This window comes from Ambystoma mexicanum, chromosome 1q, assembly GCF_040938575.1.
Source record: "Ambystoma mexicanum isolate Mex_15411 chromosome 1q, UKY_AmexF1_1, whole genome shotgun sequence".
In the NCBI taxonomy this organism is placed as follows: Eukaryota; Metazoa; Chordata; class Amphibia; order Caudata; family Ambystomatidae; genus Ambystoma; species Ambystoma mexicanum.
In genome coordinates, this window is record NC_090922.1 from 1,097,831,170 (window position 1) to 1,097,847,155 (window position 15,986).

At 42.4% G+C, this 15,986-nt stretch overlaps 1 protein-coding gene across 9 annotated transcripts in view; it reads right to left on the reverse strand.

Annotated features, from left to right (window-relative positions):
• Positions 1–573: 573 nt before the first annotated feature.
• GLMN (glomulin, FKBP associated protein) overlaps positions 574–15,986 on the reverse strand; it is a 1,004,137-nt gene continuing 988,724 nt past the window's right edge. For all 9 annotated transcript variants that reach the window (XM_069641799.1, XM_069641796.1, XM_069641800.1 and 6 more), the window contains 2 exons: positions 978–1,060; positions 574–838 (listed from right to left, as the gene is read on the reverse strand). In XM_069641799.1, coding sequence (XP_069497900.1) covers positions 740–838; positions 978–1,060 — 182 coding nt within the window. In that variant the 3' untranslated portion in view covers positions 574–739. The remainder of the gene's footprint in view (positions 839–977; positions 1,061–15,986) is intronic.

Consider the following 15,986-nt stretch of genomic DNA (forward strand, 5'->3'; position numbering starts at 1 on the left):
AGAAAGTGTGCACTGTAAATTTGTAGGTTTTTTGGTATGATTTTTTTCAAATACTTAGTCTAGCTCCATAATCATATGTTCAGAGTAGTATTTTAATTTCTTTTTTTAAATACATCGTTTTCAAAAATGAGGCAGTGGGAATACTAGATATAGTTGGGTTAGTTTCTCCAGTTTCTACTGGTGTATAGTCATCTCTTCAAGGAGTAAAAGATGTCATATTTTGGGCAAATTTACCTTTTTAAACCAATGACTGTTGTCCATATTACATAACTTCTGTTTACAAGAAATAGGACACAAAACTACTCTTAAATATCAATAACTTGGAATATGGTTCATTATGCTTTGTGGACTTAGCTGTAGAGACATATTGTAGTCTAGAGTAGAGTTTTTTGTTTAAACTAGATAGATATCGGTGAAGAGGAGAGTCATTAACATGGATGCATCAATAGATCAATATTATATTTGGGACTGAGACATGTATGTCTTTTCAAAATAAGCTTTAAAAAAAAGAAATGAGAGTTACTGAGTCTCAAGTGCAAACCAACAAAATAAAAACAATTTGGACAAAATACATGAGGAAAAGCCATTTCTTTATTACAGGTTATATACATTAACTGTTCATAAATAGGATTTATAGAAATGCACACGTCTAGTTGAATAACCTAGCTTTAAGTTTTAAAGCCACTCTGAATTTAGATCTTGAAATAAAATGGTGAAAAAACAATCATGACACACATTTTTATTCTGCTATAGACTTAACATTCACTTCAATGATTTCTTCTACTCGGGCAAGAACACTCTCCATTAAATCAAATGTGAAGAGCGCCGATTTAAGAACCTGAAATATCAAAAATAGTCAGTGTTACTAAAGTTAGCGTTCTGATATTTAACTTTTTTAAACCATCATGTTATTACAAATGTTTGATTGTTGGTAAAATATGAGTTGAGAAAGATGTCAGTCGAAAGTAAATACAAACCTGAAGTTGCATTCCAGTGTCCATTTTGGGTGATTTTTTACCATCAACAGTTACAGAGCAAACTGTATTTTTGTCACTAGAAGCTGCAAATGAAAATAAACAAGGATTAGAAGTCTGCATATATTATCTTTCAATACCAATATTACTGTTTTAAGAAAATGGATATGGGATTTGGAAACAATAATTCAACATGGCACTGCAATGTATCATTTTGCAGAATGTGTGTCTACTGGAAAACTTTCCATACAGTGGAATAAAGAACTTAATTATTAGCCTAATGGTACAGATAAAAGTCAGACGGAAATGGAGTTGGGAAGCAGAATATATGGTTGGCATGACAACTGGTAATGCTTATGTATGCATTGGGAAAATCACAGATTGTTCCTTTTTGGTTTTCCACAACACCAGTAAATGTGGACTTACTAAATTTGTGTAATCAGGATTGTAGGATATTGCATGCATGGGATTTCAGACCTGGAAGTGATTGGACTTGCTTCTTTTGCCTTTAGATCTACTCCGCCCACCAAGCTCAATTTTCTTTTCAGCCCTTCCCAACCTGCAGCAGGGAACACCAACCCAACTAGGCACAATCCTCATCATCTCCATTCAAAGCAGATGCTCTATAGCCGCCCCCCCCCCCTTCACCAAGCTCCAAACAGCCTGCCTTCACAGGCTGGCTTTGTGTGCGTAAAGATGACTTGAGCCCTGGAGAGAGGCCTCGGTCACAGCATGGTGGGATAAGCAAGGAATAATATGTTTTAAAAAAGAGTTTGTGTGCATGTGTGTTGTGTTATGCGTGATATTAAAACAAGGTCAGGTGCCCTTCTACTGGGACCGAACACAGCCAAATAGCCTGTTGTATGGGAAGGTGCCCACCCCAAAGGGTCTACAAGCACGTTTAGCTCACTGTAATTTTCACAGAAGAGCAATATCCATTTGCTCATCAGAAATTTGTGGGTGTTCATGTGTTGCATAAGGTGATAAGAGATTTCAGAGAGGAGTCAAGAGTGGGATCGAACAAAGCAGGCCGAACAAATCCAGGGAGAGTTGGAGGGGAGGAGAGAGTAAGAGAAATAGCTGTGGGCATCCCCGGGCATGAGGTAGTGTGTGTGCCTGTTTGTGACGTGTGAGGAATCTGAGGGCGTCCTCACTTCTTTCCCCAAAATATCCTGGCCCCAGGTGGCCAGGGAATGGCAGTCGCTCTCTGATCCTGACCTTGAGGGGTGGATATGCGAGGGAGGCTCACCTAGGAGGAGACTTGGGAAGTGGGGATGAGGCAACCTTGGATGAGACACAATATCCCCCATTTCCCTTTTATAAGGAATCAAATGTCCCCCAGGCTTAGATGGGATATTTCCAATCCCTTCTGTATTGTGTCAGAAATGCATCTCGAAATGCATACCACTATGGTACTGAGACGAGAAGAGACCACATAGGAACCTACATTCATCCTTTATTAACTTAATCACAATCACCACTCTGGTACTGGGATGAGGAAGAGGGATGCCGACTACCAATACCGTTGTTAAATCAATGTGAATGGCCTGCACCTGAAACCAAAGGAGTGGCATAAATGGCCTGCTCAGGTGAGGCTAATGGGGAGATTGAGATCGCCTGTGGAATGCTTGCAGGCGGAGAAGTCGGAGGTGAAGGCAGGGAGACGCGTGTCCGAAGCACAGAGGTGCTGCAGAGTCGTTGCAGCGGAAGACGATTGTGGGTCTCCGGTGGCAGGGCCAGTCTGCCGACCTCCTGGAGTCAAGAGGACTCTCTTTATGGTAGAGCGAGGTGCCGTAGACCCCGGAGGGGCTTGCTGAGCCGGGAACAGAAGCAGCCACGAAGGACCGACCGTACCGGAGAAGGGCACCCGAAGACAGTATACACGGTGAGTCAAGTGAGGTTCAATGACTCCGGGACGCTGTGGTGCGAGCGCATTGTGACGGAATTATCAGAATGCTCGCGAATGAGCAAAAGGCCATTGGGTTGCCGGTCCAAGTGTAAAACAGAGAGGTTTGATGACTAAGATAGTGTGAAGGTTGATGAATGGAGCAGGTTGTGAATATTAAACTGTATGGAAATTGAGAAGGCCGCTTAAGGGCCAGAAAAGTAGCAAACTTTATATTAAATAAGACTGAGCAGGGTGCACATTCCCAGCAGGAGAGTGAATGGGAATTTGCAGTTACATTGTTTTGATGTGAATAAACTGATGTTTTGAATACTGAACCAAAGGAAAGTAATAAGGAGTGACCGCCACATGAATGGGAAGTAGAGAAAAGCATTCCCTGATACAAAGGAACTGTGAATTATGGAAACTAAGGAAAGCAAGCATTGGTAATGAATATAAAGAACTGTGAATTATAGAAGCTGAGAAAAGCAAGCAATGGCAAGGGCCACAGGAAAAGAAGAACTGTACAAGTGGAAAGTTGAAACTGTGGCCAACCTATTAGAAGGTTGATAATCCAGAAAGTGGATGGTGGCAAAAAGTGTTGACAAGGACTTCAAGTATATAAGTCCAATACCACTGTTGAGCGGAAGCAGTGGTAGTGTAACCGTGGAAAAGAAGCCAATTGGGTTTGTCGGTTGCGTGACCTGTAATGGGTGGACTGTGTGATCCGTCAACTGGGCCTAGACAGACTACCCCCCACTAAAAAGAAGCGACTTATCTCATCTATACGTTTATGGTTGAATATCAAGAGAAGCTGGTAAGCTGTGAACGTAAAGAGTTGAACCTTATGATATTGATGAAAGAGCCAAAGAGCCCGAAACCTGGGAAGAATACAGAGGAATGTGTTGTGAAAACACAGAGAAACTTGAAAGCTTGGGGAAGGGAACCCCTTGTGATTAAAAGTGAACTATTTGGAATCCTGGGGAAAGGAGAACCCCTTTCCGAACAAGTGCTGGAAGAAGTTCTGAACTTTTATTTGAACACTTCTTCATTTGATGCTGACATCCCTAAACAGTTTGAACAAATATATGTGAGGGCAAGTGTAGGTTTTGGACACAGACGGACATTTACTTTGGACTTCCTGAGACAGACTATCATTAGTTTTAGTTTGGTAGGGAAATCCCACCGTAGCATAGGGTAAGACAGACATTATCCCAACATAATTTTTAATAAAAGTTTGTAGCCCAAACTTTCCTCAGTTTTCTGTGTCTACTTCCTGATGCTTTCACAGAAGGGAATAGTCTGTTTGCAGTGGTAATTGTTTGGTTCAGATTCGGTTAGGTCTGACCCAGCGTGCCTGTTTTCCATTAGGTTAGTCGGCAGGATACGCAATTGTTCTTTGTATCTTCTATAGTTTGTAAAGGGCATCTTCCACTGGGCAAAGCTGAAGTGAGCAAATGTATAGTCAAGCAGATGTCAGGCTCTAGTCTCATTAGAAAAGTTAGTTTAAAACCAGATTGTTTGCGGTTTTCTGAGGTTTAGGTGATCTTCTGTATGGAGGTGGTTGTGTCGTGAGTGCTGTTTCTGGTTGAGTTTCAGCACCATTACTAGTGCTATATTGCTGAATCAGAGTGTCGATGGTATGTAGTGTAAGAATTTCCATGGTGGATTCTGGGCCCTACCATAGTATGTGTGGTGAGTGATGCACAGTGTTTTGAAATAGATCTTCTTTCCGATTGGGAGCCTGTGTAAGTTAGAGTGATGGCATGATGTGTTTCTATCTTTTCAATCTTCGAAATAATCTGCCTGAGCGACCTCTAGCGCAAGGTCGCAATCAATAGTGATTCCAGGATTTTTACTGGAGGAAGTAAGCAGTGGGTCAGGACCCTTTGCATCTGTCCAGGGGATTGTTGCATAGTACCATGGTATCACACTGCAGATCATGCATTGTGTTTTTTGGAAGGGGCCAGCTGAAGTCTGCTAGCCATCATTGAAGAATCCATGTTTGCAAAGTAAGTGTTGAGAACAAGCATGTTGGTTGTTGGTGGGTTTGTAAACAATGTGCATGTCATCTGCATATTTGAAGCATGAAAAGCTTGTGTTGCAGATGACATTCAGGTATGGGGTCAGATATATGTTGAAGAGAAGAGTAAAGAGGCTTGGGGTACCCTACATTTCAGGATGCCAGGAGGTTATCTGAAGGCAGCCATTGTTTCTGTTCTCTTGGATGCAATCCAGCCTCAGGCGATTCCCTTCAGCCCATTGTCTTCTAGTTTTTTAGTAGGATATTAATGGTGTCAAATTCAGTAGAAATAACCAGCAGGGCAAGTTCACTGGTTCAGTCGAGGTCTCTGCATGTTCCAAATTGAGCAAAGTGTCAATTCTATTCCTCTCATTGGCCTGAAACCATGTTGTGATTCATGGATGAGGTGTTTGATCTTGAGGTATTCCACAAGTTGTTGATATATGAATTTGCCAAGGACTTTGCTGAAGAAAGGGGTTACAAATTGGGCAGGAATTAGCTGGGTCGTTTTCGGGCTCAATTGATGTACTGACAAGTGATAGGAAGGAAGATGCTAATCCTGGTTGCTTAGTTATGCTTTTGTAAGTGTTTCGGTACGTGGGTTTGCTGAAGAGCTTGCTGGGTTGCTGGAATTAATCATGGACAGCAAGTCTTGGGAGGTAAAAGAGCAGAAAGAAGTAAATGACAGTGTAGAGGAATTTGTGGGTATTCCTTCCCTAGGTGGGTAAAGCACTGCTGGTCCTTTCCCATACAGTTGGTTTTTAATGTGTTTAAATTTGTTGCTGAAGTGTCTCGCAATGGCTTCATAGAGTTCTTGAGTAGGCGCTGGGATCATGTTACATGCTGCAGGGTTCTTGGATGATTTCCTTCTGCCCATTTTGTGATGATTGGATACATTGTAAGCAGAGGTTTTTTGCTGTGATAGTTTCTGCTCTACAGCACCCCAATTGCTGACAGTAAGCCAGTTTGTCTGATGGGAGGTTGTTTCTCAGATTCTCAAATTTCCTGTTATCTTTTTTGATGCAATTCAGGTTGGGGTAAGGCATTTTGAGACTGGTTTATGTTGTGTGGCTTTGAAAAGCTTTTTTGTGCCATGTTAAACAGGGTGACATGTATCCCTTTGAGAATATTGTTAAATTGGTTATCCGGGGCTCTGGTCTAAGTTTCTGTTGAGCTACTGCGTTAAGATTCTTCTAGCTTTTCCAGCAGGGTACCAGAGTGGATCATTTTCCACGGTTGATTAATGTTGGGAGGAGGGGTCCTTTGGAGGATGAGTATAAAGACGATTTGCGAGACAGAAAGTTAATATTGGCAAGGTAAGAAGATTTGGAAGGGGACTGTGTTGAGGTTCCCATTGCAGAAAATGCCATCCAACAGTGAGAATGGTTTAGCTAGTGTTAGCTAAACTAGTATGATCAAGCAATTAATAACTCTTTCTATACATAATTAGTCTGGTTATACAGTGGTCAGTATGATCCCACCGTCCCTTGCCTCCAATTGCTGTAGGAGTCATGTTATGCAGTGGTCTGTGTGACAGAAGGCCAGCTGTGAGTTTAACAGAAGAACAAATTACTTACCACTGGTTATGTTCTTTCGACTGGATGTTCCTCCCATGTATTACTCATCTTTGATATGCTCGTAAGTCTGCAGAAATAAATCTAATTATCGGGCGCCATGCGCCATCAAGTTGTGGCCGTCGGCAGCCTATGTCCTGTCCTTAGCTGTGACATCGACGCTGGTATAAGTAACTCACACGGTGACAGTTGCCTCAATTCTAGTTTTTTCCTCCCAATGTTCAGCCATTTTTTTTAAAAATATGTTTATTTTAAACCAAGGCAGGGTGACAACGGTATAACATAAATCAAGACATTAAGCTCATCAACTAATAATCCCTTTCCCCAACTCCCAACTGCCTCCCCCCATGCCCCTTGATGTTCAGCCATCTTAAAGGGGTGATCCAGATGTTGAAAGAGAGGAAGGTGTAAAAACACAGACATTCTTGGCAAGTAAGAGGGGAAGGATGATGAGTAATACATGGGAGGAACAACCAGTCAAAAGAACATTACCAGGGGTAAGTAATTTGGATTGTGCCCTCCCACATATCATGTTTGATACACTCCCAAAGCAGTATGTAGTATGAGGTGGGCACACAGAATACATTTTTGATTAATGCTGCTAAGTACAGCTTTGCCAAATCTTTCCTCCTGACCTGACAGAGTCCACACAATAGTATTTGCTGAAAGTGTGTAAAGAGGACCAGGTTGCCATACTACAGATGTCCTGTACGGGCACCCCTGTTTGAAGAGCTGAAGAAGTAGCCACCCCTCGGGTGGAATGCACTCTTAAACCATTGGGCAGATCTTTTTTTTAAAATTGTATTTAGTTTGACAAAGCAAACTTTTACAACATATAAAATCATGAGATTACAAATATACAGCGATTTATAATAATTTACAAATAAAAAGGAAAGGACACAATTCTCATCCTCTAGGATGTTGGTTTCTGTTCCACCGTTACTACTTTACGGGAGAATAAACGCATATAACTCAAATTGGTATAAATAGCAGCTGTTGGTACATTCTAGCTAAATAACACTTGTTTTACCACATAATTCACATACATCAAAAACACTAAAAGGAAACAACAATGGGACACAATAATTCAAATTAGAACATTATAACATAATACAAAACTTAAAATAGTCAAGTCATAAAACAACCCTCTTTATGGAACAATCATTGCATTTCATAGAGCACTAAGTCACCAAGCCCTCAAGGTTTATTTGGAAAAAAGAAATGGAAATTACTTTAAAAAATCAGGTAATGCCAACACATCACTATGCAACAAGTTTGTTTACCCTGGTTAGAGCTTCATCAATGTTATATAGTACTCTTCTTAATGCCACTACAAAGCAGATACTGTCGCCCCACAGACATCTTTCACAAAAAGTAGAACGTGCGAGTAGAGTAGCCTATGGATAGTAGATACCTAATTGTTGGCATCTGTCAGATTCGAAATATGAACAGTATACGACTAGATGTTTTAAAGTTTCCAACTGGACACTACTTTTGCAAAAGCAACACGTTGTCTCCAAATTAACAAAAGAAGATTTGTGCCAGTTTTTGGTATGTTGAAGAGTATGATATTGGTTCAACTTGGATTTAAGATAAGCAGTTCTTGCTTTTTAGCAAGGAAGTTTTATAATATAAGGCGAGCACAATTCCTGGTTTCTTGAGAATAGTGCATACTGAAAGTACGATGTGTAAGAGTTGATGGATACGATAGTTGTTATCCAATCATACTCATATAGTTTGGTTTTAACATTTGGTAGCCCCAGACTTAGGTCCTCAATTGAGGAATTTATTGTTGCCAGGATTTCATTCAATTGTTCACTAAATGCTACCATAGATGGCAGCTTTCCTTCTCTCATCATCTCATTGAGGTCTTGAAAGAGAGTTGTGTGGTGGAACCAATATTTTCGCATATCTGGCTAATTTACGCCAGATCCATCTAGGGGCAAGCAATGAGAGACCCAATTCATGCAAGATTATAGAATTTGGGACTGCCAACACTAAATCTAGGGTGTGTTTCCACATCTGGCCCGTAAACTGTTTAAGATATTGTCCAATTCTAGCAGACATATGTCCAACCCAAAGAGTAAGATGGGATCAACCTTCATCATATAGAAGTCGATAACTAGCAGCAATGAAACCTTACAGTGCTTCCTGAAAATAATTCTCATCATAGAGATCAAAGGATGAGCTTTAGCTTTGAGTCCAGTGGCCCATGATTTTTTAGAGTTGGCATCGGACAGGGTATAGCCGAGATAGCGCAGGCTATTTACCCTCTCAATTCGTGCACTGCCTTCAGATTATGATTGTTGGCATATTCATAGAATTTGTCAAGCTTTAGTTGAAGACCGTACGGTGCCCTGTCCATTAGTATATCGTCAGTGAAACATAGCCAATGCAACTTGGTCCTACCCAGTCTCACTGGATACATAGCAGGGTCAAGACACAATTTGCCCATGTCGGAGATGTATAGGTTGAACACCGTAGCAGCTAGGTTACACCCTTGTTTCACTCCAGTCATGGTTGTGATTGGGGGAGTCAATGCACCATCTTGAGTGACTCTTACTTGGAATGCTGCGTTAGAATGAAGCTTTGCGATCAATTGCACAAGCCTCAGTGAGAAGCCCATAGCCAATAATTTGGACCAAAGTAATTCCTGAATCACTGAGTCAAAGGCACGAGATAAATCTAAGGCCACTAGGTATATCGGACCAGAGTTGGTTAGTTTAGAATTTGCGTGAATGTGAGCAACCAAAAAAGCGTTCAAAGAGGCCCCCATATCTTCCTGGAAGCCGACTTATTGTTTACAGTATATGTTATGTTCAGAAATGAAGGAGTCAAGATGTTTCAACAAGAGTATGGTGAACACTTTGGCTGCAGTGTCCATTAAGGCTATTGGGCGAAAATTTGCTGGGTCCCCTTTATTTTGAACATGGGAATGATGATCACATTAACGATGAGCTAGGCATCATGTTGGAGCGAATATTATTGTCAAATTTTGTATGAAGTATGGCTGCCCTAAAGTAGGGATCTGATTTGAAAAAATACAATGGTATCCTGTCGGGCCCTGCGGATTTAGAAAACTTTAGATTCTGTATGGCCAAGGTAATCACCTCCAAAGAAAATGACAGTTGCTTGGTATATCTCAGTTGGAGAATGCCAGAATCAATATGCCAGGAAACGCAGCAGTAAGTTGAACTTTGAACCAATATAGTGTTGCCAACAATTAGATGAAATGGAGGCCACTAAATTACAGTGCTGGGATTGATGTTTGCCGGTAAGGATGGACCAAATGCGATGAGTGTATTGCTTCACAAGTAGAAGCATCATGCTTTGGTTAGCTTTGAGATGGATCTGGTATTTGATTACTTTCATTTTGTTTCAATATGATTGACAGATCTTTTTTTTGGCAACAGCATATTCAAATTCACCCAATTTCATTTGGATAAGTGATCTTAAACTACAATTTTTAGCTCGTTTTAGACCGGCTATCTGAGAATTGAAAGGGAGAGAGCACAGTGTTGATGTAAACTGTGAACTGAGCCTTAATTCGGAGATGTGTTTTTGAATAATCAGGGAATTAGATGCCTCCCTTAATACAGCGTTACAAGTCAAGAGATGTTCTTTATGCACTCTCCAGACATCCCTATTTATCAGGTAGGCCAATTCTCTACATAGGCTGGGGTGCCAATTGACAGAGGTTCGAATACGATCCGATTGCACTAGACTCAATGTCGAATCAAAAAGAAGAGGATCAATCGTCTGGTACACCTGTAACACAATAGGAGCGTGATCGCTTATCAGGCAATCCAGAATAGTTACAGGGTTTGCCAGTTTAATCCCCTGGAGACAAAGAAATAATCAATGAACGAAGAGGCAGATCCTCTAACCCAAGTGCCTAGTTTAGGGCCCAACTCAAAGTTTAGCAGGTGAATGTTCCATTCCAACAGATAGTGAATCCAACGTTTACCCCTTTGTACCGATGGCATGTGGTAGTTCCGATACGGACTACCCTTAAATAGAGGAATCGTATTTGGGCACACCGAATTTAAATCACCACCCATAATTATATGCAAATCAGGGTGTTGATGAGCGCATCTTAGAGAACCACATCTTAAGTATTAAAACAGTCGTCCAACGAAGAAGAGGCTGGGTTATAGTAGATGCAAATCAACAGGAGTGGATTCAGAGGCTCATATGTAAAGGTACATTCGATTGCTAATATTTGATTTGAGGAAGAAATCACCACAGAATAATGATTCATAGAACTATTGATTGGAATGACAACCCCTCCTGAGGGTCTACCAAGCAAGCATTGAATAGCAGGAGCAGAAAAGTTAGTAAAGCCATTACAGGCACATTGTTTGGATCACTGATTGCAGAGCAAAAATCATTCCGTGGTTATTGTGATTAGCCAACCTAATCCATTCAATATCATCCGACTGGAGTGTACGCAATTGCGGGCTTCCTTTAAAGATGTTAAAGAGAAAAGACCAATTTAGTCTCGGTAAACGATTTCGCATAGGATCACTACGGCACCCTAATATATAGGCGGTGTCCTGCCTCAGACTCTGTTTTTACATTATTGAAGGCCTCAGCATTAGATGGACTCTGTTTTGATTCCACAGCCACATAGGAATGCTTAACTAAGTTCTCAGATTGCCCATTGGGAAAGGCCATGAGAGGCACTTTGTTGACGTTGCTGCTGACAGAAGTAGGAAGAGAGCTTTCCCTTTCCTTCACTATGTTTTGTGAATTATACACAACATTCACAGTTGGAGGGAGCAATTTGATAGAACGGTGGATCGGCTGTAAATTAGTAGGCACCGCAACAGAAGCAGCCAGACCCGTTGATGATACCTCTCTAGATGTGACCATATTGTCACCACATATGGGTGGGTTACCAGTGATTTTATTGGAAATCAAAGGGTAATTGGAGCGTTGACCTTGTTTGAGACAATGTGGCACAAGATGAGACGACGATATAACACCACCCTCAAGTGTGTTGAGTCTAGAGGCAACTACAGTTCCATTCAACTATACATTGTGTGTGCCCTGCATATCTAGATTAAGGCGTAGTTTCGATTCTTCATTAAGTTGATTGAGATCAATGATAGTTTCATTGTTGGAAAAATTGGCAAGATGTTTCGCATTAGAATTCTGATCACAGTTTTTCTCAAGTGTTTGATTATTATTTTATTTAATGAGGATGTAAATTTTCTGAAATAGTGTTTTTTTTTCTTCATATTATTATTTCTTTTGAGAGCTCTTGCATGAGCACGCCTCATTTTACGTGAATATAAAAGCATATTTGAATCATTAGTGGGGTTTTCTGTGCACGATGCATTTAATTCAACTGCCTCTGGCGCAATAGAGACTAACCTGACGGATGAAACAGAGGGAATGATGGGAGTCCGCCTCGCAGCTTTCTCAATGACTTCAATTAATGGGGTTGGACTAATAGACGAGTCCTCGTAGGTTCCAGTCACAAGATCAGCCGTGGCAGCTATGGGAGGACAAGCTTTGCTACCCACATGAAAACTAGGTCTTTGAGTGATTAGATAACGAAAAACATCATCTAATTTTAATGAGTTTACCTGGATAGCATCCAGTAATATAGAAGAACCTGCATCAGGGGTTGGAGTGGTAGGTGCAACACCAACGGAAACTGTATTTGCATAAGTCTGCGCTGGGGGCACATCCAAGACTCAATTTTCCCGCATTTGGGTGGATTTGCAAAGGACTGGTAAGCGCAAGATATTTAATAATAAGGGAATTGAGAATGTCCATTTTATCAATCTGATGGGTGGCATGGGCTGACATAAAGCCTTCAAGTTTATTAAGTTTGCAAGATAGTTCCCCAATCGTAGATTTTAGGTTGTCCAGATGCACATGCGTTAATTCATGTCCTTTGTCAAGCAGATTCAGGATGCTAGTTATTACTGGAAACGATAGAGCATCCATTTCAGGTTGAGAAGAAGGGACAGATTTGTCAGTTTGAGGAGGGGATGCTTTACTATCGTTACCTTTAACATAGTGTTCCATATCTTCACACTCTGAAGATTCATATAATTGTTTATGCACAATGGAGCCACTGCTGGAGTGAGTCCCTTTCTTATGAGGCATAGGCGAAATAGTGGAAGGTCACCTAAGCAGAGATGTGTGATGATTTGACAGGCCGTGCACAGCGACCGGCAAGTTATCCCCCTGTAGATTGTATAGACATATACGCTCCACTTTAGAGGGTAGGAACACTGCTGGAGAGGTGGGATCTAATGAAATTCTACATCGTTTGGCCCATTAATTTTGGAGCATGGGTGCCAGAATTGATACACCGGAGATACAATTGTTAAACATCTCACACAAACTGTAATTGGCATGTTCGGCCGAAATGCCAATCTGCGATGATCCTCTTACATAAGCAGACTGCTGAATGGCAATGCGTCCCTCAAACAGCTTGTGACCGTGCACGTGGACTATGGTTTCGCACATTTGAGTTGTCATTTGGTTCTATGGCAAGTGATTGCTGACTATACCAAATGGTAAACGTGTCCATTTGACGTTCATTTAGTAATAAGTCGTGTGAGGTCATGCATTGAGGTCTCTTCACTTGACTCATGTAATTGGAGCGGAGAAATTCAACCTTGGAAGCATTTTTGCTTCAGAGATGCGCTTCCTGCTTCGTAGACTACCAACCATTTTGCCCCCGACACTAGCACACTTCAATACAGCCTATCCACAAGTCGAGTCACACTCGCAAGTAAAGGGCAAGCCGATGTACAAGGGGCCTGCCTAAATTGAGTCCTGTATTAAGTAGTGAGTAACGGCTTTGCATATAGTCCAACAATGAGAGCATAATAAGTATGAATTACACAAACATAAAACCGTGGCAGCGTTACAATAGGACAATATAGTGGTAATACAAAGAAGGGCAGATACTTGGTAGCTTCACAATACCCCCTCTCCACACCTGTCACCTGTCAGTCTAACAGCCAAACAGCCATACACTTCCCAAGCACATCCGGATGTGCGCGCGAGATGCGCGTGCACCAGTGCTTTTATGGGTTGGCTGGACGTCAATGGGTGCGACAGAAGGTGGAGCTGAAAGGCAGGAAATGGAGATTTTTAGCGTGTAATTTAAGAAAAAGTGACACGCTCAGCACAAGACCAAGCACAAGTCCCACGGTCAATGCAAGATTCAGAGTCTCAGAAATTACTTTGAATAGATAAAAGACGAACGTGGCAATGTTTCCACACTGTGCAAGCTTCCTTTTGCAGACGGCTCACGGCACAGAACAGCAAAGGCACAGGAATAGTCAGTCATGCAGCGATCTCCAGCCCAACAGTCATACACTTCCCAAGCACTTCCGGATGCTTGTGCAGATCTTTGCCAGACAATGTATAGCATTCTGAAATGGATGGAATTATCTAGTGTGAGATGGTTTATTTGGTGACACATTGTGACCCGAATAGCCCACAAAAAGCTGGTAATCCTGTCTGTGTTTGGACATTCTGGAAATGTAGAAGGTCAAAGCCCTTCCAGAGTCTACGCAATATAATCTTCCCTCATACATGGACGACGACGACGACGCAGATAAAAAGCAGGTAACACTATTTTTTGAGCTAAATGGAACACAGCTATCATCTTTGGTAAGACAAAAGGAGGTACCCTGAAAACCACCTTGTCCTTAATAAAGGTAGTAAAGGAGGGCATAGCAGAAAGAGCGTGAAGCTCATTGACTCAGCAGGCTGATGTAATTGCCGTCAGAAAAAGTCTTAAGAGTTAACATTCTGAGAGGACAAGAATGTAAGGTTTCAAAAGGTGCCCCCATTAGCACCATATTCAAGTGCCAAACCGGTACAACAGAACCAGGGGAAAAGTTAATCCTTTTAAGAACTGAATTACAATAGGGCCCTTGAAATCGGAACCCTCATCAGGCGAATGCTTAAAAATAGAAAGCGCCACCAAATAACCCTCTACTGTGGAGACCTGAAGTCCCTGATGGGCAAGGTGAAGCAAATAAGAGAATACAGTAGAAGTCATGCATGTAAAAGTATCAAAATGTGTGACCCTGCACCAGCTGAAAAATGTGTTCCAACGGCAGCAGTACAGAGATTGTGTTGCTGGTCTTCTGGCCGAGAGCAACACCTCCATTACGTCTTCCCGAAGGTCCCAATCCTTGTATCATATCCTCTCAGAAAGCAGGCGTGAAGGTTCAGAGTACTGATTTCTGGTTGAAGGAGACCCCCCCCTCTTGCGAGAGCAAGTCTTCTCTTTGGGGAAGACTAATTGGAGGGCAGATGGCCATCTCTAGAAGGCCTGGGTACCACATTCTCCTGGTCCAATCCAGAGCAATCGGGATCATGGACTTCCCGAACTTTCTAAACCTCCTAATGACATGAGGAATGTTGGGGACTGATGGAAACGTGCACAGGAGTGGACATTCCACCTCTCCTAGAATTCCTCTGAGGAAATTCCCTGGAGTAGAACAGGTTGCACTTACTGTTGATACTGGATGCAAACAGATCCGCCTGAGGGGATCCCCAAAGGGCGAAGATCTGAAGAAGGACTTCCTGAGCCAACTCCCACACGTGGGAGATAGTGCTCTGCCTGCTCAGAGCGTCTGCTGCTATGTTTTCTTCTCTGGCTAGATGAACTGCCAGAAGAGTGATTCCTTCTCTTAGTGCCCAAAACCAGAGCTGCATTTCTTCTCTGCACAGAGGCAGTGACCCTACACCCCCGCTCTTTTGTTGGGGTGGTACACGGCCACTGTATTGTCTGTCATCAGGACAGTCTTCCCCCGCACAGAGGGCCGTAAAGCCATCAGCGCTAGTCTGCTTGCTCTCAGGTCTAAAAGATTGATGTGGAGTATGGAATCCAACTGAGAACAATGGCCGCTGATTGAATGATTGTTCATATGGGCTCCCCTCTCTGTGAGGGAGGTACCCATCACAATTGTCATATCCGTCCACGGTTGCCAAAAGGGTTCTCCTTTCATCACATTCTCTAGACAGGCTCAACACAGGAGACCCTGAGCAACCTTGTTCGGGACCTGAAGAAAATCCATCATTCTGACCAAGAACTGGGACCACTGGCATGTGAGGGTCCACTCAAGGGACCTCAATCTCAAACAGGCTTCTGGGACCAGAAAAAAGCAGGATGCTATGAGGCGAGCAACCTCAGAAGGTCGATGGCCAGAAGATACTGGGCACTCAAATTCTGGACCACCAGCAAAAGATGTTGAGCCATTAACTCGGAGGGTGGGCTCCTCTGCCTCCCACTGAGGATGATTCCAGGAAGCTTCTGTGATTGTGGCAAGTGGGACTTCTTGAAATTCAGGGAGAAGCCCAGCTTGTGTAGGAAGTGGCAATCTGACGGAGGATTCTGAGCCTGTTTGGGAGAACAAGCTCTGATCAGCGAATTGTCTGGGTTGGGGTAGATGTGAATCCCCTGCCTCCTTAAACTTGCTGCCACCACTGCCATGAGCTTGGTGAAGACCCTCAGGGCAGAGTTGAGCCTGAATGGCAGAACT